Source organism: Mobula hypostoma, chromosome 16 (assembly GCF_963921235.1).
Source record: "Mobula hypostoma chromosome 16, sMobHyp1.1, whole genome shotgun sequence".
Classification (NCBI taxonomy): Eukaryota; Metazoa; Chordata; class Chondrichthyes; order Myliobatiformes; family Myliobatidae; genus Mobula; species Mobula hypostoma.
In genome coordinates this window covers 71,945,944-71,967,801 of record NC_086112.1, presented here as the reverse complement: position 1 = coordinate 71,967,801, position 21,858 = coordinate 71,945,944, and the positions used below count along the sequence as shown (strand labels likewise).

General features: G+C 43.1%; 1 protein-coding gene across 1 annotated transcript in view; it reads right to left on the bottom strand.

Moving 5' to 3' along the window:
* Positions 1 to 21,858, bottom strand: part of LOC134357499 (signal-transducing adaptor protein 1-like) — a 66,820-nt gene that overhangs the window by 18,833 nt on the left and 26,129 nt on the right. The window contains exon 2 of the mRNA XM_063069124.1: positions 17,278 to 17,349. Coding sequence (XP_062925194.1) covers positions 17,278 to 17,349 — 72 coding nt within the window. The remainder of the gene's footprint in view (positions 1 to 17,277; positions 17,350 to 21,858) is intronic.

The following is a 21,858-nucleotide window of genomic DNA, read 5'->3' as shown; positions in this document are numbered from 1 at the left end:
GGTGAATCTATGGAATTTGTTGCCACGGGCAGCAGTGGAGGCCAAGTCATTGGGTGTATTTAAGGCAGAGATTGATAGGTATCTGAGTAGCCAGGGCATCAAAGGTTATGGTGAGAAGGCAGGGGAGTGGGCCTAAATGGGAGAATGGTTCAGCTCATGATAAAATGGCGGAGCAGACTCGATGGACCAAATGGCCGACTTCTGCTCCTTTCTCTCATGGACTCCATGCCAGTTTCCTTAGTAAATACAGATGAAAAAAGCCTATTTAAGATCTCCCCCATTTCTTTTGGTTCCATATATAGCCGACCACTCTGATCTTCAAGAGGACCAATTTTATCCCTTACTATCCTTTTGCTCTTAATATACCTGTAGAAGCTCTTTGGATTATCCTTCACCTTGACTGCAAAGCAACCTCATGTCTTCTTTTAGCCCTCCTGATTTCTTTCTTAAGTATTTTTTGCACTTTTGATATTCCTCAAGCACCTTATTTGCTCCTTGTTTCCTATACATGTTGTACATCTCTCTCTTCTTCTTTATCAGGGTTCCAATATCCTTCGAGAACCAAGGTTCCTTATTCTTACTCACTTTGCCTTTAATCCTGACAGGAACATACAAACAACACACATAAAAGTTGCTGGTGAACGCAGCAGGTCAGGCAACATCTCTAGAAAGAGGTGCAGTCGACGTTTCAGGCCGAGACCCTTCGTCAGGACTAACTGAAGGAAGAGTGAGTAAGGGATTTGAAAGTTGGAGGGGGAGGGGGAGATCCAAAATGATAGGAGAAGACAGGAGGGGGAGGGATGGAGCCAAGAGCTAGACTGGTGATTGGCAAAAGGGATACGAGAGGATCATGGGACAGGAGGTCCGGGAAGAAAGACAAGGAGTGGGGGGGGGGGGACCCAGAGGATGGGCAAGGGGTATATTCAGAGGGACAGAGGGAGAAAAAGGAGAGTGAGAGAAAGAATGTGTGTATAAAAATAAGTAACAGATGGGGTACGAGGGGGAGGTGGGGCATTAGCGGAAGTTAGAGAAGTCGATGTTCATGCCATCAGGTTGGAGGCTACCCAGATGGAATATAAGGTATTGTTCCTCCAACCTGAGTGTGGCTTCATCTTTACAGTAGAGGAGGCCGTGGGTAGACATGTCAGAATGGGAATGGGATGTGGAATTAAAATGTGTGGCCACTGGGAGATCCTGCTTTCTCTGGCAGACAGAGCGTAGGTGTTCAGCAAAGCAGTCTCCCAGTCTGCGTCGGGTCTCGCCAATATATAAAAGGCCACATCGGGAGCACCGGACGCAGTACATCACCCCAGCCGACTCACAGGTGAAGTTTTGCCTCACCCGGAAGGACTGTTTGGGGCCCTGAATGGTGGTAAGGGAGGAAGTGTAAGGGCATGTGTAGCACTTGTTCCGCTTACACGGATAAGTGCCAGGAGGGAGATCAGTGGGGAGTGGGGACGAATGGACAAGGGAGTTGCGTAGGGAGCGATCCCTGCGGAATGCAGAGAGAGGCGGGGAGGGAAAGATGTGCTTAGTGGTGGGATCCCATTGGAGGTGGCGGAAGTTACGGAGAATAATATGTTGGATCCGGAGGCTGGTGGGGTGGTAGGTGAGGACCAGGGGAACCCTATTCCTAGTGGGGTGGCGGGAGGATGGAGTGAGAGCAGATGTACGTGAAATGGGGGAGGTGCATTTAAGAGCAGAGTTGATAGTGGAGGAAGGGAAGCCCCTTTCTTTAAAAAAGGAAGACATCTCCCTCGTCCTAGAATGAAAAGACTCATCCTGAGAGCAGATGCGGCGGAGACGGAGGAATTGCGAGAAGGGGATGGCGTTTTTGCAAGAGACAGGGTGAGAAGAGGAATAGTCCAGATAGCTGTGAGAGTCAGTAGGCTTATAGTAGACATCAGTGGATAAGCTGTCTCCAGAGACAGAGACAGAAAGATCTAGAAAGGGGAGGGAGGTGTCAGAAATAGACCAGGTAAACTTGAGGGCAGGGTGAAAGTTGGAGGCAAAGTTAATAAAGTCAACGAGCTCTGCATGCATGCAGGAAGCAGCGCCAATGCAGTCGTCGATGTAGCGAAGGAGAAGTGGGGGACAGATACCAGAATAGGCACAGAACATAGATTGTTCCACAAAGCCAACAAAAAGGCAGGCATAGCTAGGACCCATACATACAAACTCTGCACTCTCAAAATTTTTCGTTTGAAGGCATCCCACTTAACAATCACATCCTTGCCAGAGAACAATCTGTCCCAATCCACGCTTTTTAGATCTTTTCTCATTTCTTCAAATTTGGCCTTTTTCCAGTTTAGAACCTCAGCCCGAGGACCAGATATATCTTTATCCATGATCAAGTTGAAACTAATGGTGTTATGATCACTGGAACCAAAGCGTTCCCCTCCACACACTTCCGTCACCTGTCCTAACTCATTTTCTAATAGGAGATCTAATATTGTATCCCTTCTAGTTGGTACCTCTATATATTGATTTAGAAAACTTTCCTGAACACACTTTACAAACTCTAACCCGTCTAGACCTTTAACAGTATGGGAGTCCCAATCAATATGTGGAAAATTAAAATGCCCTACCACCACAGCTTTATGTTTCCTGCAGTTGTCTGCTATCTCTCTGCAGATTTGTTCCTCCAATTCTCACTGACTATTGGGTGGTCTATAATACAACCCCATTAATGTGGTCATACATTCCCTGTCTCTCAGCTCCACCCATATGGCCTCGGTAGACAAGCCCTCTAACCTGTCTTGCCTGAGCACTGCTGTAACATTTTCCCTGGCTAGCAATGCCACCCCGCGTGCCCCCCCCCCGACTCTTCGTCCCTCTGCCTCTATCATGTCTAAAACATCAGAACCCTGGAACATTAAGCTACCAGTCCTGCCCCTCCTGTAGCCAAGTTTCACTAATGGCTATAATGTCAAAATTCCATGTGTCAATCCACGCCCTCAGCTCATCAGTCTTCCCTACGATACCGCTCGCACTGAAATGGACACACTTCAGAAGATTATCACCACCACACACAACGCTTCCGTTTGTGACCTTGCATGAACTTTTAACATCATTTATTTTCACCCCTGCTCCACTATCTGCTTGGCACTCTGGTTCCCATCCCCAACCAAATCTAGTTTAAAGCCTCCCCAATAGCACTAACAAACTTCCCTGAAAGGATATTGGTCCCCCTGTAGTTCAGGTATAACCCGTCTCTCTTGTACAGGTCCTACCTGCCCCAGAAGAGGTCCCAATGATCCTGAAATCTGAAACCCTCCCCCCTACACCAGTTCCTCAGCCACGTGTTCATCCGCCAGAGCATCCTATTCCTACCCTCACTGGCACGTGGCACAGGTAGCAATCCTGAGATTACTGCCCTCGAGGTCCTGCTTTCTAACTTCCTACCAAGCTCTCTATACTTACTGTTCAGGTCTCCTTTCTGTTTCTTCCTTCGTCATTGGTACCGATGTGTACCACGACATCTGGCTGATCACCCTCCCACTTCAGAATGCTGTGCACGCGATCAGAGACAACCTTGACCCTGGCACCCAGGAGGCAACAAACCATCCTGGATTCTCTGTCACGACCACAGAACCTCCTGTCTGTGCCTCTAACTATCGAGTCCCCCATCACTACCTCTTCTTCCACCCTCCCTTCTGCACTGCAGACCCAGACTCGGTGCCAGAGATCCGGCTGCCACAGCTTGTCCCAGGTAAGTCATCCCCCCAACAGTATCCAATGTGGTATACTTGTTGTTGAGGGGAATGGCCACAGGGGAACCCTGCTCTGCCTGCCCTTTCCTCTTCCCTCACCTGACGGTAACCCAATTACCTGTCCTCTGCTCCTTTGGCGTAACTACCTCCCTGAAGCTACTATCTATAAACTTGCCATCCTCCCGAATGATCCAGGAGGCTAGTGAGGCTTTAGGAGTGGAACTGAGGAATAAGAAAGGTATGATCACATTAGTGGGGCTACATTATAGACCACCCAACAGTTCACGGGATTGAGAGGAACAAATGTAGAGATTGCAGACTGTTGCAAGAAACATAAGGTTGATATAGTAGGTGATTTTAACCTTTCCAATATTGACTAGGACTCCAATACTGGAAAAGGAGTTTGCCAAATAAGTTCAGGAAAGTTTCCTTAATCAGTACATAGAAGTCTAACGAGAGAGTGTGTGATTCTTGATTGCTTGTTAGGGAGTCAGATGGCAGGTGACAGAAGTGTCTGCAGGGGAACACCTTGCCTCTAGTGATCATAATGCCATTAGTTTCAAAGATCAAGAGAGCAAGGAGAAATGCAGTAGTTAAAGGGGATTCCACAGTGAGGGGAACAGACAAGAGATTCAACGAGCTGGACAAGGATTCCCGGATGGTGTGTTGCCTCCCTGGTGCCAGGGTACGGGATGTCTTAGATCGGGACCAGAGTACTCTGAGGAGAGACGGTGAGCAGCCAGAAGTCTTGGTACATGTTGGTACCAATGACATAGACAGAAAAAGAGAGGAGGTATTGAAGGAAAATTACTGGGAGCTAGGAAGAAAATTGAAAAGCTGGACCTCCAGAGTAATAATCTCAGGATTACTGCCTGAACCACGCGCTAATGATGGTAAGAATAGCAGAATTAAGCAGGTGAATGTGTGGCTAAGTAACTGGTGCAGGGGGCAGGGCTTCAAATTCTTGGATCATTGGGATTTATTTTGGGGGAGGTAAGACTTCTACAAAAACGATGGGTTACACCTGAACTCAAAGGGTACTAATATCCAGGTGGGATTGTTTAATATAGCTGTTAGGGAGGGTTTAAACTAAGTTGGCAGGGGGAAGGAAACCAGGGGGTTAGGGTCGAGGAAGAGGAAAATAGAAATAAGTCATAGATACCGTGCAGCAAAGATGATAAGAAGGACAGGCAGGTGAATAGACAGGATAATTTACTGTGCAATAGAAATATAGCAAATTCGGTAACAGATACTGATCTAAATTTACTGTACTTAAATGCATGCAGCATTAGAAATAAAGTGGATGACCTTGTTGTACAGCTACAGGTTAAAAGATATGACATTGTGGCCATCACTGAGTCATGGCTAAATGATGGATGTGACTGGGAGCTGAATGTCCAAGGATACACAGTGTATAGGAAAGATAGGAAGGTAGGTAAAGGGGGTGGAGTGGCCCTGATGGTAAGCAACGATATCAAATCACTAGAAAGAAGGGACATAGGATCAGAAGAGGTAGAATTCTTATGGGTCGAGTTAAGAAATGGCAAGGGTAAAAAGACACTAATAGTAGTTATATACAGGCCTCCAAACAGCAGCCGAGATGTGGACTACAAGTTACAGCTGGAAATAGAAAAAGCATGTCAGAAGGAAAATGTAAAGATAATTATGGGGGATTTTAATATGAAAGTGGATTGGGAAAGTCAGGAAGGTAATGGATCTCAGGAGCGGGAGTTTGTAGAATGCCTATGGGATGGCTTTTTGGAGCAGCTTGTCCAGAAGCCCACCAGGGGACTGGCTGTTTTGGATTGGGTGCTGTGTAATGAACCTGAGGTGATTAGGGAGCTGGAGGTAATGGAACCCCTTGATCATAATATGATTGAGTTCAGTTTCAAATTTGAAAAGGAGAAGCTGATATAAGGTGTATCAATATTTCAGTGGAACAAAGGATACAGTGGTATGAGAGAGAAACTAGCCCAAGCCGACTGGAAAAGTAAGCTAGATGGAGGTACGGTAGAGCAGAATTGGATGAAATTCCTACAAGAAATAAGGAAAGTGCAGGAAAAATATATTCCAAGAAAAAAGAAAATCATGAATGGAAAAATGGCACAAATGTGGCTAACGAGAGAGGTTAAGGCTAAAATAAAAGCAAAAGCGACAGGGTACAAGGAAGCAAAAATTAGTGGGAAAACTGAGGACTGGATGACTTCTAAAAACTTACAGAAGGAAACTAAGAAAGTCATTAGGAAAGAAAAGGTGAATTATGAAAGGAAGTTGGCAATTAACATAAAAAGGATACTAAGAGTTTTAAAACATATATAAAGAGTAAAAGAGTGACAAGGATAGATATAGGACGGATTGAAAATGATGCTGGAGAAATTATAATGGGTAACAAAGAGATGGCAGAGGAACTAAATGAGTATTTTGCATCAGTCTTCACAGTGGAAGACATTAGCAACATTACTTGATAGCCAGAAGTCTGAGGGAATAGAATTAGGTACAGTCAAGATAACTAGAGAGAAAGTGCTTGGGAAGCTAAGTGGACTAAGAATAGATAAGTCTCCCGGTCCAGATGAGGTGCACCCAAGGGTTCTGAAGGAGGTGGCTTTGGAGATTGTGGAGGCATTGGAAATGATCTTCCAGGAATCAATAGACTCTGGCATGGTTCCGGAGGACTGGAAGGTCGCAAATGTAGTTCCGCTGTTTAAGAAAGAAGGGAGGCAGCAAAAAGAAAATTACAGACCTATTAGTCTGACATCGGTGTTGGAAAGATATTGGAGTCGATCCTCAAGGACGAGGTTATGAAAAACCTCGAGGTGCATGACAAGATAGGCCCAAGCCAGCATGGTTTCATGAAGGGAAGATCCTGCCTCACTAACCTATCGGAATTTTTTGAGGTAATCTCAAATAAGATTGACAAGGGAGAGGCTGTGGATGTTGTGTATTTGGATTTTCAAAAGGCCTTTGATAAGGTGCTGCATAAGAGGCTGCTTAATAAGATGAGAGCCCATGGAATTACAGGAGAGATATTGGAATGGGTGGAGCATTGGCTGATAGGCAGAAAGCAAAGGGTAGGAATAAAGGGATCCTATTCTGAATGGTTGCTGGTTACCTGTGGTGTTCCACAGGGGTCAGTGTTGGGGCCGCTTCTTTTTACAATGTATATCGATGATTTAGATTATGAATTAAGTGGTTTTGTGGCTAAGTTTGCGGATGACACCAAAATAGGTGGAAGTGTTAGAATAGCAGGAAGAGTTGAAGAAATGGAAAGGTTGCAGAGAGACTTGGTCAGTTTAGGAGAGTGGGCAAAGAAATGGCAGATGAGATACAATGTTGAGAAATGTACGGTTGTACATTTTGGAAGAAGAAATAATCGGGCAGATTATTATTTAAATGGGGAGAAAATTCAAAAATCGGAAGTGCAAAGGGACTTGGGGGTCCTCGTGCAGGATACCCTAAAGGTTAACCACCAAGTTGGATCGGCGGTAAGGAAAGCGAATGCTATGTTGGCATTTGTTTCGAGAGGAATAGTGTATAAGAGTAAGGAGGTGTTGATGAGGCTCTATGGGGCATTAGCGAGACCTCATTTGGAATACTGTGTGCGGTTTTGGGCCCCCTATCTTAGAAAGGATGTACTGATGTTGGAGAAAGTTCAGAGAAGATTTACGAGGATGATTCCTGGAATGCAGAGACCCCAGTCCTGACAAAGGGTCTCAGCCCGAAACGTCAACTGTACCTCTTCCTAGAGATGCTGCCTGGACAGCTGCGTTCACCAGCAACTTTGATGTGTGTTGCTTGAATTTTCAGCATCTGCAGAATTCCTCGTGTTTAGGTTCATAGCAGGTATAGGCAGGAACATGCAAATGATTTACAAAAGTGTAAGAAAAGCAAGAGAAAACTAAAGTAAGAAATCAGGAGGGCTAAAAGAAAGCATGAGGTTGCCCAGCAGATAAGGTGAAGGAGAATCCTAAGGGATTCTATAGATATGTTAAGCATAAAAGGATTGCTAGGGACAAAATTGGTCCTCTGTAAGATCAGAATGGTAATCTGCGCACGAAGCCAAAAGAGATGGATTCTTAATGGATTTTTTGCTTCTGTATTTCCTCAGGAGATGGATACAGACTCTATAGAAGTGAGGCAAAACAGCAGTGAAGTCATGGACCCTATACAGATTACAGAGGAAAAGGTGTTTGCTGTCTTGAGGCAAATCAGGGTGGATAAGTCCCCAGGACCTGAAAGGAATCCCCTCAGATCCTGTGGGAGTTAAGTGCAGAAATTGCAGGGGCCCTAGCAGAGATATTTAAATCATCCTTAGCGACAGGTGAGGTATCAGAGGATTAGAGGACAGCCAATGTAGTTCCACTGTTTAAGAAAGGCTCTAAAAATAAAACAGGAAATTACAGGCTGGTAAGCCTGACATCAGTAGTGGGAATTTTTTTAGAAGGTGTTCTAAGAGACCAGTGTTTGGATGGACATGGACTGATTAAGGATAGTCAGCATGGATTTGTGTGTGGTAGCTTGTGCCTAACTAATCTAATAGAATTTTTCAAGGAAGTTACGAGGAAAGTTGATAAAGGATAAGTCAGTGGGTGTTGTCTACATGAATTTTAGTAAGATTTTGACAAGGCACCCAAGAGTATTAATAGCATTCAATAACATTAAAGAAGATACCAAAAATTTCTTCAGATCCATAAAGTGCAAAAGTGAAGTGAGAGTGGATATCGAACTACTAGAAAATGATGCTGGAGTGGTAGTAATGGGGGACAACAAAATGGCAGATGAACTGAATAAGTATTTTGCATCACTCTTCACTGTGAGTGACACTAGCAGGTGTTCCTGTGGAAGTTCCAGCTGTCAGCGGTCGTGAAGTGTGTGAAAATTCTGAAGGTAGATAAGTCACCTGTATCAGATGGTGTACAGCCCAGAATTCTGAAAGTGGTGGCTGCAGAGATTGTGGAAGCATTAGTAACTATCTTTCAAGAATCACTAGATTCTGGAATGGTTCCAGAAGACTGGAAAATTGCAAATGACACTCCACTCTTCAAGAAGAGAGAGAGAGGCAGAAGAAAGGAAACTATAGGCCAATTAGCCTGATCTCAGTAGGTGGGAAGATGTTGGAGTCCATAAGACCATAAGACAAAGGAGCAGAAGTCAGCCATTCAGTCCATCGAGTCTGCTCCGCCATTTTATCATGAGCTGATCCATTCTCCCATTTAGTCCCACTCCCCTGCCCTCTCACCATAACCTTTGATGCCCTGGCTACTCAGATACATATCAATTGCTGCCTTAAATACACCCAGTGACTTGGCCTCCACTGCCACCCGTGGCAACAAATTCCATAGATTTACCACCCTCTGGCTAAATTGTTAATTGTTAAAGATGAGGTCTCGGGGTACTTGAAGGCACATGATAAAATAGGCAGTTGTCAGCATGGTTTCCTCAAGGGTAAATCTTGCCTAACAAATCTGCTGAAATTCTTTGAAGAAATAACAAGCAGGATCGACAAAGAAGAATCGGTTGATGTTGTGTACTTGGATTTTCAGAAGGGCTTTGACAAGGTGCCAAACATGAGGCTGCTTAACAAGCTATGAGCCCATGGTATTACAGGAAATATCCTAGCATGGCTAAAGCAGTGGCTGATTAGCAGGAGGCAGAGTGGGAATAAAGAGAGCCTTTTCTGGCTGGCTGCCGGTGACTAGTGGTTTTCCACAGGGTCTGTGTTGGGACTGGTTCTTCTTATATTATATGTCAATATAATGTCAATGTCAATATGATGTCAATATGACTTAGTTGATGGAATTGATAGCTTTGTTGGAATTGATAGCTTTGTTGCAAAGTTTTCAGATGATAAGAAGATAGCCGGAGAGGCAGGTAGTTTTGAGGAAGTAGAGAGACTACAGAAGGTCTTAGACAGATTAGGAGAATGGGCAAAGAGAAGGCAGATGGAATACTGTGTCAGGAATTGTATGGTCATGCAGTTTGGTTGAAGAAATAAAAGGGTTGACTCTTTTCTAAATGCAAAGAAAATACAGAAAACTGAGGTGCAAAGGGACGTGGGGGTCCTTGTGAAGGTTTCCCTAAAGGTTAATTTGCAGTTGAGTCTGTGGTGAGGAAGGCAAATGCAATGTTAGTATTCATTTTGAGTGGACCAGAACAGGGGTCCCCAACCTTTTTTGCACTACGGACCGGTTTCATATTGACAATATTCTTGCGGACCGGCCGACCCGGGGGTGCGGGGGGCGGGGGGGGGGAATGGTTGCCAACGGGCAAGAGTAGCAGTCATATACATTGTGTTTACCCTGAGAAAGACTACAATGACCTTGAAGCCTTGCGCAGGCACCAGTGCACATGCATGACTTGCGCCTGCGTGTGCGTGCTGATTTCTTTTCTGCAAATCATTTTTGGCGATTCTCTTTGGGGGGGGGTGTTAATCATGACTGGAATATAGGTGATAAGTGGCTAATACACTCAATTTTGTTTCTGAAAGGGTTTATCTAACGAATTTAATATTAAACACAGCGCATATTTTCCTTGCATGAATATAGTGATAAGTCAATTATCAGGGGAGGACAGGGGAACTTGAAGTAAGTGTGGAACAAACTTCCAGTAGAAGTGGTAGAGGCAGGTTCGATATTATCATTTAAAGTTAAACTGGACAGCGATATGGACAGGAAAGGAATGGAGAGTTATGGGCTGAGTGCAGGTCGGTGGGACTAGGTGAGAGTAACATTCGGCCCGGACTAGAAGGGCAGAAATGTCCTGTATCCATGCTGTAATTGTTATATGGTTATATAAGTCACTTATAAGTCAATAGCATCATAACATTTTAAGTAACATTTGGATATTAAACACATAGTGCATATTTTCCTCGAATGAACATATAAAATCATTGCAACGCACCAATATCGCTGAATCAGTGGGAGCCTTGGGCTGAATACTTGTTTTCCTGCAACAAGACGGTCTTATCGAGGGGTGATGGGAGACAGCGATACTCGAATGGGTTCCTTATGTCCTGTCTATTCCACAATTTAGTTTTCATTGCATTCATAGCAGAGATATGTTGGAAATGGAAGCAACATTTTCAGTGCTTCCGTATCTATCTCAGCCTTGACTTTGATCCAGAATGCCGGCAGAGACGTTATGTCAAACATACTTTTCAGCCCGCCGTCATTTGCAAGCTCGAGGAGTTGATCTCCTTCACGCTCTGACATGGATGACGCGTGCGTAATGAGCTCGCGTGCATTCAAGCTCAACAGTGGGCGTGACAGGGAATGAGGAAAGGTGCAGCTGACTCATATCGCCAAATTATATCGCTTCCTCGCGGCCTGGTAGCACATGCCTTGCGGCCCGGTGGTTGGGGACCGCTGGACTAGAATATAAAAGCAAAGATGTAATGCTGAGACTTATAAAGCACTGGTGAGGCCTCACTTGGAGTATTATGAGTAGTTTTGGGCCCCTTATCTTAGAAAGGATTTGCTGAAACAGGAGAGGGTTCAAAGGAGGTTCACGAAAATGATTCCAGGATTGAATGGCTTGTCATATGAAGAGTATTTGACAGCTCTGGGCCTGTCATCATTAGAATTCAGAAGAATGAGGGGTGATCTCATTGAAACCTATTGAATGGTGAAAGCCCTTGATAGAGTGGATATGGAGAGGATATTTCCTGTGGTGGGAGAGTCTGAGACCAGAGGACACAACCTCAGAATAGAGGGGTGTCCTTTTAGGGTGGAGATGAGGAGGACTTTCTTCAGCCAGAGAGTAGTGAATCTTTGGAATTCTTTGCCACAGGTAGCTGTGGAAGCCAAGTCTTTATGTATATTTAAGGCAGAGGTTGATAGATTCTTGATTGGTCAGGACATGAAGGGATATGGGGAGAAGGCAGGAGATTGGGGCTGAGGGGAAAATTGGATCGGCCATGATGAAACTGTGGCGCATACTCAATGAGCCAAATGGCCGAATTCTGCTCCTATATCTTATGACCCCAGATGAAGGTTCCGTGCCTAGGTATTCAGCATGTGGTAGTAAATTGCAATAGCATTGGTTTTGAGGGAGAAAAATAGCAAATAGAATTTAATGCAAACAAGTGAGAGGTGTTGCACTTCAGTTGGACCATCCAGAATAGGACTAGCACAGTGAATTTCAGGTTGTCTACATTCTCAGATTTTAAATGGAACCAATGAATAATAGGGCACTGAGGAAGAACAAAGGAATCTGGGAATACAGGTACAGTACATAGTACATTCAAAGTGGTGATACAGGTTGATAGGGTCATAAAGAAAGCTTTTGGCATGCCAGCCTTCATAAATCAATGTATTGAGTACAGGAGATGGGATATCATGTTGAAGTTGTACAAGATATTGGTGAGGCCTAATTTGGATTGTTGTGTGCATTTTTGGTCACCTACCTGCAGAATAGATGTAAAAAAGGTTAAAATCGTACTGAGAAAACTTATGAGGATGTTCAGGAAGACCTGAATTATAGGGAAAGGTTGAATAGGTTAGGATTTCATTCATTGGAACATAGAAGACTGAGGGCAGATTTGACAAAGGTATACAAATTGAAGAGGGGCTTAGGGAAGGCAAATGGAAGCAGTCTTTTTCCACTGAGGTTGAGTGGGACCTCAGAGGACATAGGTTAAAAGTGAAAGGTGAAAACTTTGAGGAGGTAGTGAGGTGAAACTTCTTCACTTTGAGGGTCATGAGCTGCCAGCACAAGTGCTGCATGTAAGCTTGATTTCAACGTTTAAGAGAAGTTTCAATAGGTACATAAATGAGAGGGGAATGGAGGGCTACAGTTCCGGTGCAGGTCAATGGGAGTAGGCAGTTTAAATGGTTTGGCATAGGCTAGATAGGCCAAAGAGCCTGTTTCTGTGCTGTACTTTTCTATGACTCTATAAGTTTGCAGGTTAGAATCATATCATGTTTTTATCGTCTTGTTAATCTGTGACCTTTGACAGTATGGATAAAATGGCAGTCAAGGCAGTGGAATGCTCTTCCTGCAAGATATGGGAAGTTAGTGAAACTCGTAGTCTCCCTGATGACTACACTTGTGGTAAGTGCAGCTTCTCACACACCAGATCAAGAAACTGAGCTGAAGTTCGATGTACTCATGTTTGTTTGAGATTCTGAGGCTACCATAGATGAAAGTTTTCATGAAGTGATCACACCTCAGATGCAGGGTATAGAGAGAAGGATGACCATCAGGAGAAGTAAGGAGAGTAGGCAGATAGGTTAGAGTTGCCCTGTGACTATTCCCCACATTTACAGCTGTACCCCTTTGGATGTAATTGGTGGGGGGTGGTAACCTTTCAGAGGCCTGCACCAATAATTGAGTCAGTGGTGCTGTACTGTACTTTAGCAATGAAGTGAAGGGTAAAGTCAGGCAGATCGATAGTGATAGGGCACCGATGGGTATTTCTTTGACTGCAATTTTGACTCTTGTATGGTGTGTTGTCTCCCTAGTACTGGGATCAAGGATGGGGGTGTTGTGGATAGTGTGGAAGGCTGTCAGAGGTTACAGTGGGACATCAATAGGACGTAAAACTGGGTTGAGAAGTGTCAGATGGAGTTCAACCCAGGTAAGTGTGAGGTGGTTCATTTTGGTAGGTCAAATATGATGGCAGAATATAGTATTAATGGTAAGACTCTTGGCAGTGTGGAGGATCAGAGCATTTTGGGGTCTGAGTCCATAGGACACTCAAAGCTGCTACGCAGATTGACTGCTTAAGGAGGCATACAGTGCATAGGCCTTCAACAATCGTGGGATTGAGTTTAAGAGCCAAGAGGTAATGTTGCAGCTATCTTGGACCCTGGTCAGACCTCACTTGGAGTACTGTGCTCAATTCTGATCGCCTCACTACAGGACGGACGTGGAAACTATAGAAAGGGTGCACAGGAGATTTACAAGGATGTTGCCCAGATTGGGGAGCATGCCTTATGAGAATAGGTTGAGTGAACACGGCCTTTTCTCCTTGGAGCGACGGAGGATGAGAGGTGACCTGATAGAGGTGTACAAGATAATGAGAGGCATTGATCGTGTGGGTAGTCAGAGGCTTTTTCCCAGGCCTGAAATGGCTAACACAAGAGGGCTCAGTTTTAAGGTGCTGGGGAGTAGGTACAGAGGAGATGTCAGGGGTAAGGTTTTTATGCAGAGAGTGGTGAGTGTATGGAATGGGCTACCAGCGACGGTGGTGGAGGTGGATACGATAGGGTCTTTTAAGAGACTCTTGAATAGGTACATGGAGCTTAGAAAAATACCAGGTAACCCCAGGTAATTTCTAAGGTAAGGACGTGTTCGGCACAGCATTGTGGGCTGAAGGACCTGTATTGTGCTATAGATTTCCTATGTTTTCTATGTCTCACAGGGTACAATAGATGTTCTGAGAAGTGAGGGCGAGGAGCCAGAGGCTGTGGCCCATATAAGTAACATTGGCATAGGCCGGAGCAAGGATAATTTTAGGAAACTAGACAGAAAGTTAAAAAGCAGGACTTCCAGGGTTGTCATCTCAGGATTACTATCGGTGCCACATACTGGTGAGCTGAGAAATAGGTATATAGTTCAAATCAATATGTTGATGAAGAGCTGGTGTATTAAAGAGGGCTTCTGATTGGTGGATCATTAGGCTCTCTCTTCCAGGGCAAGAAAACAAGACAGTTTGCACCTAAACTGTAGAGGGAGCAACATAAGCCTGTCAGGTGCTACAATGGATATTTAGCTTCATACTGAAAGCCGTTGAAGCTCTTCACACAATGTGATTGCATAGTCCTGTTATTCCTTGCCAGGAGGGTTTAAACTAAAGTGGCAGGAGATGGGAAACAGAGCAGCAGGGTTACAGGTGGTGAGGCTGAGGTCTGGAAATGTGGTATAACAAGTAAGATTGAAAGAAATGACAGTAAGGGACAGGCTAAGAAATGTGGTGGATCTACTGGGTTAAGTAAGTTTACTTTAGGTGTTTTATAGGCAAGGAGAATGAACTTAGAGCATGGATCAGTGCATGGAATTACAATGCTGTTGCCATTACAGAGATCTGGATCTGTGAGGGACAAGACTGACAGAGCAACATTCCTGGGTTTCATCGTTTTAGATGTAATGGGATGTGGTGGCGAAAAGCGGAACAGGGGTTGTACTGCTGATAAGGGAGAAGGTCATATCAGTGCTCAAGGACATGCTGAGGGCCCATTCACAGAGGCAACTTCAGTGGCACACACAACTACATTGATGGGATTATACTATAGATCCCCAATAGCTGCCAAGTATGGAGGAACAGATATGTCAACAGATTATAGGAGAGCTGCAGAAACAACAGGGTTGTAATAGTGGGGGTTTTAACTTCCTCAGTATTGACTGGAACCTCCTTAATTCAAGAAGCATAAATGGGATGGGATTTCTTCAGTCCATCCAAGAGGGGTTCTTGAAAAAAGTATGTGAAGAGTCCAACTAAAGGAGGGAATACACTGGATCTGATTTAGGGCAACGAGCCGGGCCAGGCCGCAGATAGTGGGTGAACAGTTTTGGAACAGTACCACAACTCATTTTAAAATAGTTATGAATAATGATAAAATTGGATCTTATGGTATGGTACCAAATTTGGGAAGGGCAAATTATGATAAGATAAAACAGGAGATAAGGGCTTTGATTAGAAGCAACTGCTGTTGACCAAGTTCATGTTTGACATGCAGATGTTATGTGAAGCCCAGCTGATCGGAGATCAGGATCAGATTATTCAGTAATGAGTAATGACAAGAATGGTAAAATAAGGGAACTTTGGATGACCTGAGAGGTCCTAAATTTAACCAGAGAGAAAAGGACACATACATAAGGTTGTCAACATGGTCTTAATTAAGGCCTTTGATAAGGTTCCACTTGAGAGGTTGGTCAAGTTCAAGGATCAGCTGTGAGGCATTCAAGATGTGGTAGTAAATTGCATTAGACATTGGCTTTGTGGGAGAAGCCAGAGTGGTAGCAGATGGGGCCTTTCTGACTGGAGGCCTGTGATTATTGTTGTGCTGGGTATCAGTGCTCGGTTCACTGATATTTGTCATCTATATCAACAATCTGGATGATAATGTTTAAACTGGATCAGCAGATTTGTGGATGACACCAAGATTGGAGGTGTAGTAGATCGTGAGGAAGACTATCAAAGCTTGCGGTTGGAAAAATGGGCTTATAAATGACAGATGGGATTTGACGCAAAAAAGTATGAGGTAATGCACTTTGGGAAGAGAAATCAGGGTAGATTTACACGGTGAGCAGTAGGGCAATGAACAATGTGGTAGAACAGAGTGATCTAGGAACACAGGTCCATAATGCCTTGTAGGTGGCATCAGAGATAGATAGGCTTTTGGCAGTTTACCCTTCATAAATCAGAGTACTGAGTGCAGGAGATGGATTACTATGCTGAACTTGTATAAGACATTTGCTAAGGCTAAGTTGGAGTATTGTGCACAGTTTTGGTCACAAAACTTTCCTAAAGGAAAGATGTCAGTAAGATTGAAAGAGTGCAGAGAAAAATTACAAGGATATCAGGTCCTGAAGACCTTAGTGATAGGGAAAGATTGAAATACTTTAGGACTTTATCCCCTTGAGCGTAGGAGAATGAGGGGAGATTTGATAGAGATATACAAAATCATGAGAGATATAGATGGGGTAAATATAAGCAATCTTTTCCACTGAGGTTGGGTGAGAGAACAACTAGAAGTCATGGGTTAAGGGTGAAAGGTGAAATGTTAATGAGGTACATGAGGGGTTATTTCTTCACTCAGTGGATAGTGAGAGTGTTAAACGAGGTGCCAGAGGAAAAGGTGGATGTGGTTTTGATTTCAAAATTTAAGAGAAATTTGGGTAGGTACAATGGATGAGAGGGGTATGGAGGGCTGTGGTCCGGGTACAGGTTAATGGATGTAGGCAGAATAACAGTTCAGTACAGGCGAGGTGGGTGAAGGTATTGTAGAGCTCTGAGTGTGATTCTATTAAGAATTAATAACCTACAAAATCATAGCACCAATAAGCAAATATGCATACTTGTAAGACACAGGACTATAGCCAACAGAGCCATTGCATTAGAGGGTAAGAGACTCAGATCAGCCCTGACTTTCAGTTCCGTCTGTGGAATATTTTTCTCCGGTCCTTGTGTAGGTTTCCTTCTACATCCCTAACACGAAATGGTTGATATAGCCACTTTAAATTGCCTTGCTATATCTCTCTCCCTCTTTGCTCCATTGACTGCAGTTGCAATATATTTGATATAAATACAATCAGTTATTACATAAAAATGCAGTTAACAAATAAACAAATTAAGTTTTTAGTTCTGAAATATTTTCTTGAACCTATTTTTTCATTTTCAAATTATGGATATGGCATTCAAGCCACTGAAGATCTATTCCAATAACACCTTGATTTCAAAGCATAGATTAAGATGTTTATTTGTTTTGTTAAAATATGACCATCCAAGTAATTTAATTTGAAGTAATCCAATTTCCTTTAACTTTTAGAATTCTTAAATTTTAGAATAACTGGAAGTCTAAATCCATGAATCAAAGATCCCAAAGGGCATCAGCTGCATCCTTACTGTCACATCTTTGTCATCGGAGTAAAAGAAAATTGAGGAGCCTCGTAGTTCTGACCAGTATCTTTGGAAGTCCTGTTAGGGAGACACAAATCATATCAGAGGAATGGTCGTACATAGGTGTCACACAGTACTTGGTAGCATTCCAATGCTCTGGAACTTTGATTCCTAGTTGTCAAGACATTGAAGCTGGCTATATATATTAATTGCTTAGAGGCCTACACAGTCAGTATTGTCCAGCTATTTGATGGCAGAAGAAAAGGTCTATCCTTTCTTTCCTAAAGTTCGTGCTGGTCTGTTTTCTGGAAAATAAAACAAATATATGACCAGTATTCATTCAAGAACAGAAGCATGGCAATCTCTTATAAGATGAAGGAAATCCATTGACCTAAACTTAAGAGTTTCTCTCTCTATAGATCTTACATTGCTGGTTGAGTAATTCCAGCATTCTCTTAACTGATTTCCAATAACTGCAACATTTTTACTTTTGGGAATAAGTTATTTTAAAATCATAAATTTTAATGAGAAAGTATTCATTTGTAATTTCTCAGAAAGGCAAATTCTAGAAAAAAGGTGACCACGATCTGGTAGCAATGCACACGTTTGAATTCACATACACCCCTACATCTTATCGCTTCCCAAGGTCAGAACCACTTCTTGTGTACATCCATATCCTCATGATCAAAACCTCTCAGTATTACCGGAACCAGTGATTGATTGCCTCCAAAGTCAGGCAATAGGAAAACTCTACTCTCACAACCATTTGTACTGGAAAAATCCTGCATGCCCCTCTAGAATTCAGAATGTTATCTCAAAAGGGGAATCCACAATAGAACTATTCGTGGATAAGATAAAACATACAGCAAAGAAGAACAAATGACTTTTTTTGAAAATTTTCAAAAAACAAATTTTTGCACTAGCTTATTTCCCATTTTTCTATTTTCTATTTATGATTTATAATTTAAATTTTTAATATTTACTAATTTTAACTATTTTTAATATCTTTAATATTTAATATGTGTAATCCAGGGAGTGTGAAGCGCAAAATCAAATATCGCTGTGATGCTTGTACGTTCTAGTACCAATTATTTGGCGACAATAAAGTATAAAGCATAAAATGGAGGAACTTAGCAGGTCAAGCAGCATCATCGGGGTGGGAATAAACTGTCAATGTTTCTGATTGAGTCTGAGATTGAAGAGAGAAAATAACCTGCATAAAGAGGAGAGGGGAAAGCGTGCGATGGGGGCCAAGAAGTGACTAGTAGATCGAGGTGGATCCAGCTATGGGAGGGGAAGTAGCTGAGATGTGAGACAGAAGCAAGTGTAGGTAGGTAGACAGGAAGAGACAAATGGAACCAGGTGAAGAGAGCAGAGCATGAAGCTGGAGATGGCTGCTGGAGGGTGAAAACACAGAGGTTACTAGTGCTGGAGTCTGATAAGTAAGGAAGGGAGAGGCAAAGAGCAGATGGAACATGTGTCTGCAGCAATGAATAGTTTGTATATAATTTTGTTAAGTACAACTTTCTACACTTAATCAGGTGCAGCTCACTGACTCATGTGCAGCTAATTTCAGTCAGTTCTTATTTCTGTCTTCCCAAGCAATCCTTCAGCCTGCGTATTTCATTCTTCCATGTACCTAGCTTTATTCTTCAATCCTCAGACAAAGGACACTTAACTGATGTCTGTTTATAGTTGTTAATAGAGACCTCTTTATTTCATTGATTCTAATGGTCAAAAAATGTCCAAAGCATTGAAGACCCCAAGAGACTCTCTCTCCAGGCAAGGAGCTCATGGCAGTTCAGCTATGAATGACCTTTACTACCCTTCCATAAATAATTCATGCTTGCTCCCCTCCCATTCGTGCTACTGATGTTCAGCCTTGAGAACCGTTGTTCAGAACTCTTCTTCCTCTTCTTCTTCACAGGTAGTAGTTTGTATCAATTGTATCTGCTCCCGTTATGAGTTTCAAGATGACAGATTCAGTCAACAAATGACCTGCACAGGTGGGATATGAGGTGTGTGGCAAGATAAATAATTTAGGAGATGGTTTTCTCCTTTTGCCATTTACTTTCAGCATCTGCATGGTGGTTGGTGCTTGATTCAAAGTTCTCAGAGCCATTCTGAATGCTCCTTCTTGTTGTTGTCTGGTATTTCCTAGAACGATTTAAGAAGGTTATGAATTTTTCTCCCTGTCCATCTGATACATTTTCAGTATTACAGAGCTATTGTCTCCATCGCTTTTGTTTCTAAATAATGTACTGCACCAAAGAGTCACATTGTCATGAAGTGACTGCGCTACTTTGCGAACCAAGCAGTTATACCTCATCTCAGTTCTGGAGCATTTCCCTTTATGAAACTAAAGATTGTGTTGTCAGGAAACAGAGACACCACCACAGATGATTTAAATCAACGAAACAATTCTTTAACCCTTAAGTTACTTAGCTACATCATTATTACAATTTCACAAACTAAAGATCAAGAGGTGATTGTTTACCTACTCTACACAGTTAAAAGTACAACTTCCACAGATCAGATCTCTACTCTTGAGTTTCACCCCTGCACCAAACCTCTCACTGCTGTTCTCTGGTCAATTTGGCAGTGTAATCTTGAGGTAAAGGTTTTCCTATCAAGAAGGTTCTAATCAGGCTCGCAGTGTGTAAGAAACTTACAAGAGAAAATTAAAATATTATTTGGGAATTTCTTACTTCTAAATTCCAAAGCAGAAAACAAATCCATCTGCACAGAAGCCTCCAAATAAGAAGCAGAACTTATGTCCTGTTTGAAAACTTTAGCGCTACTTCATTGTATCCTGATTTGTTACAGCCAGATAGCTTTAGTCTATTCACAGCCTTTAAAAGTAACTCGCAGATTGTGGCCAGATTCTCAACCAAGTGCCTACCTGCATACAGGCAGAGGCTAAAGAGCAAAGGTCCAGAGATTAGGACCACAAAGAGGTGGCTGCAGGAGGCTGAGGAGCGGCTACAGAATTGCTTTGTGTTGGTGGACTGGGCAATGCTCAAGGACCCATCTGTAGATCTGAATGAATACACCATGGTATGACAGATTTTATAAAAACAGTTGTAGATGAGTGTACACCCACTAAATCATTTAGTCTTCCCCAATCAGAAGCCCTGGATAGAAACATGAGATCCACAATCTATAGAGAACCAGATCAGAGTTACAAGAGGTCTAGGTATAATCTCCGAAAAGCCATTTCATGGGCAAAGTGGCAATCCCAGACTAAACTTGAATCAATGAAGGATGCTCAGCAGTTGTGGCAGGGCTTGAATGCTATCACTTCTTATAAAGTTCAATCAAGCAGCATAAGCAACAACAGGGCTTCGCTTCCAAATGAGCTCAATGCCTTCTATGCTTGCTTTGACCCTCAAAACATGGAGGGACCATCACAAACTCCCACAGTCCCTGATGATCCTGTGATTTCAGTCTCTGAACCCAATGTATGAGCAGGCTTCAGGAGATTGAATCCACAAAAAGCATTTGGCACAGACGGGGTACCTGGTCAAGTACTAAAGACCCGTGCTAACCAACTGGCCGGAGTGTTCACTGAGATCTTTAACCTTTTGCTTCAGCAGTCTGTGGTAGCCACCTGCTTCGAGTAGGGTTCACTTCTAGTGGTGCCTTAGAAGAACATGGTAAGTCTCAGTGACTGTCATCCAGTAGCACTTGCATACATCCACAGTGATGAAGTGTTTTGAGAGGTTGGTGATGAAATGTATCAACTCCTGCCTGAGATTGTCTTGGATCTACTCCAATTGCCTATCAGTTCAACAGATCCACAGCAGATGCCATTTAATTGGCCCTTCACTCAACCCTGAACATCTGGACAGCAAGGACGCTCTTTATAGACTACAGCTTGACATTCAATACCATCATTCCCTGAAGACCAATCAATAAGGTCCAAGACCTTGGTCTCAATACCCTCTTGTGCAATTGGATCCTTGATTTCCTCACGTACAGATCCCAATCAGTTCTTGTTGGCAACATCTCCTCCACAATGTCCATCAGCACAGGTGCACTACAATGCTGTGTGCATAGCCCCCTGCTTGACTTGCTTTATTCTTATGACTATGTGGCTAAGCACAGCTCCAATGCCATATTCAAGTTTGCCAATGACACCACTGTCATGAACTGAATCAAAGGTGAAATCAAACAAATCAGCATATAGGAGGGAGATTGAAAATCTGGCGGAGTGGTGTCACAACAACAACTTCTTACTCAGTGTCAACAAGGCCAAAGAGCTGATTATTGACTTCAAGAGAGGGAAACCAGAGGTCCATGAGCTAGTCTTCATAAAAGGTTCAATGCTGGAGAGAGGAGGCAACTTTACATTCCTTGGTGTTACTATTTTGGAGGACCTGTCTCGGGCTGGGTATGTAGGTGCAATTGTGAAGAAAGCATGATATAGCGCCTCTACTTCCTTAGAAGTTTGTGATTATTTGGGATAACATCTAAACTTCATCAAACATCTGGAGATGTGTGGTGGAGGGTTTATTAACTCCTAGTATGGAAACAGCAATGCCCTCAAAATAATGGATACGGCCCAGTACATCATGGGTAAAGCCC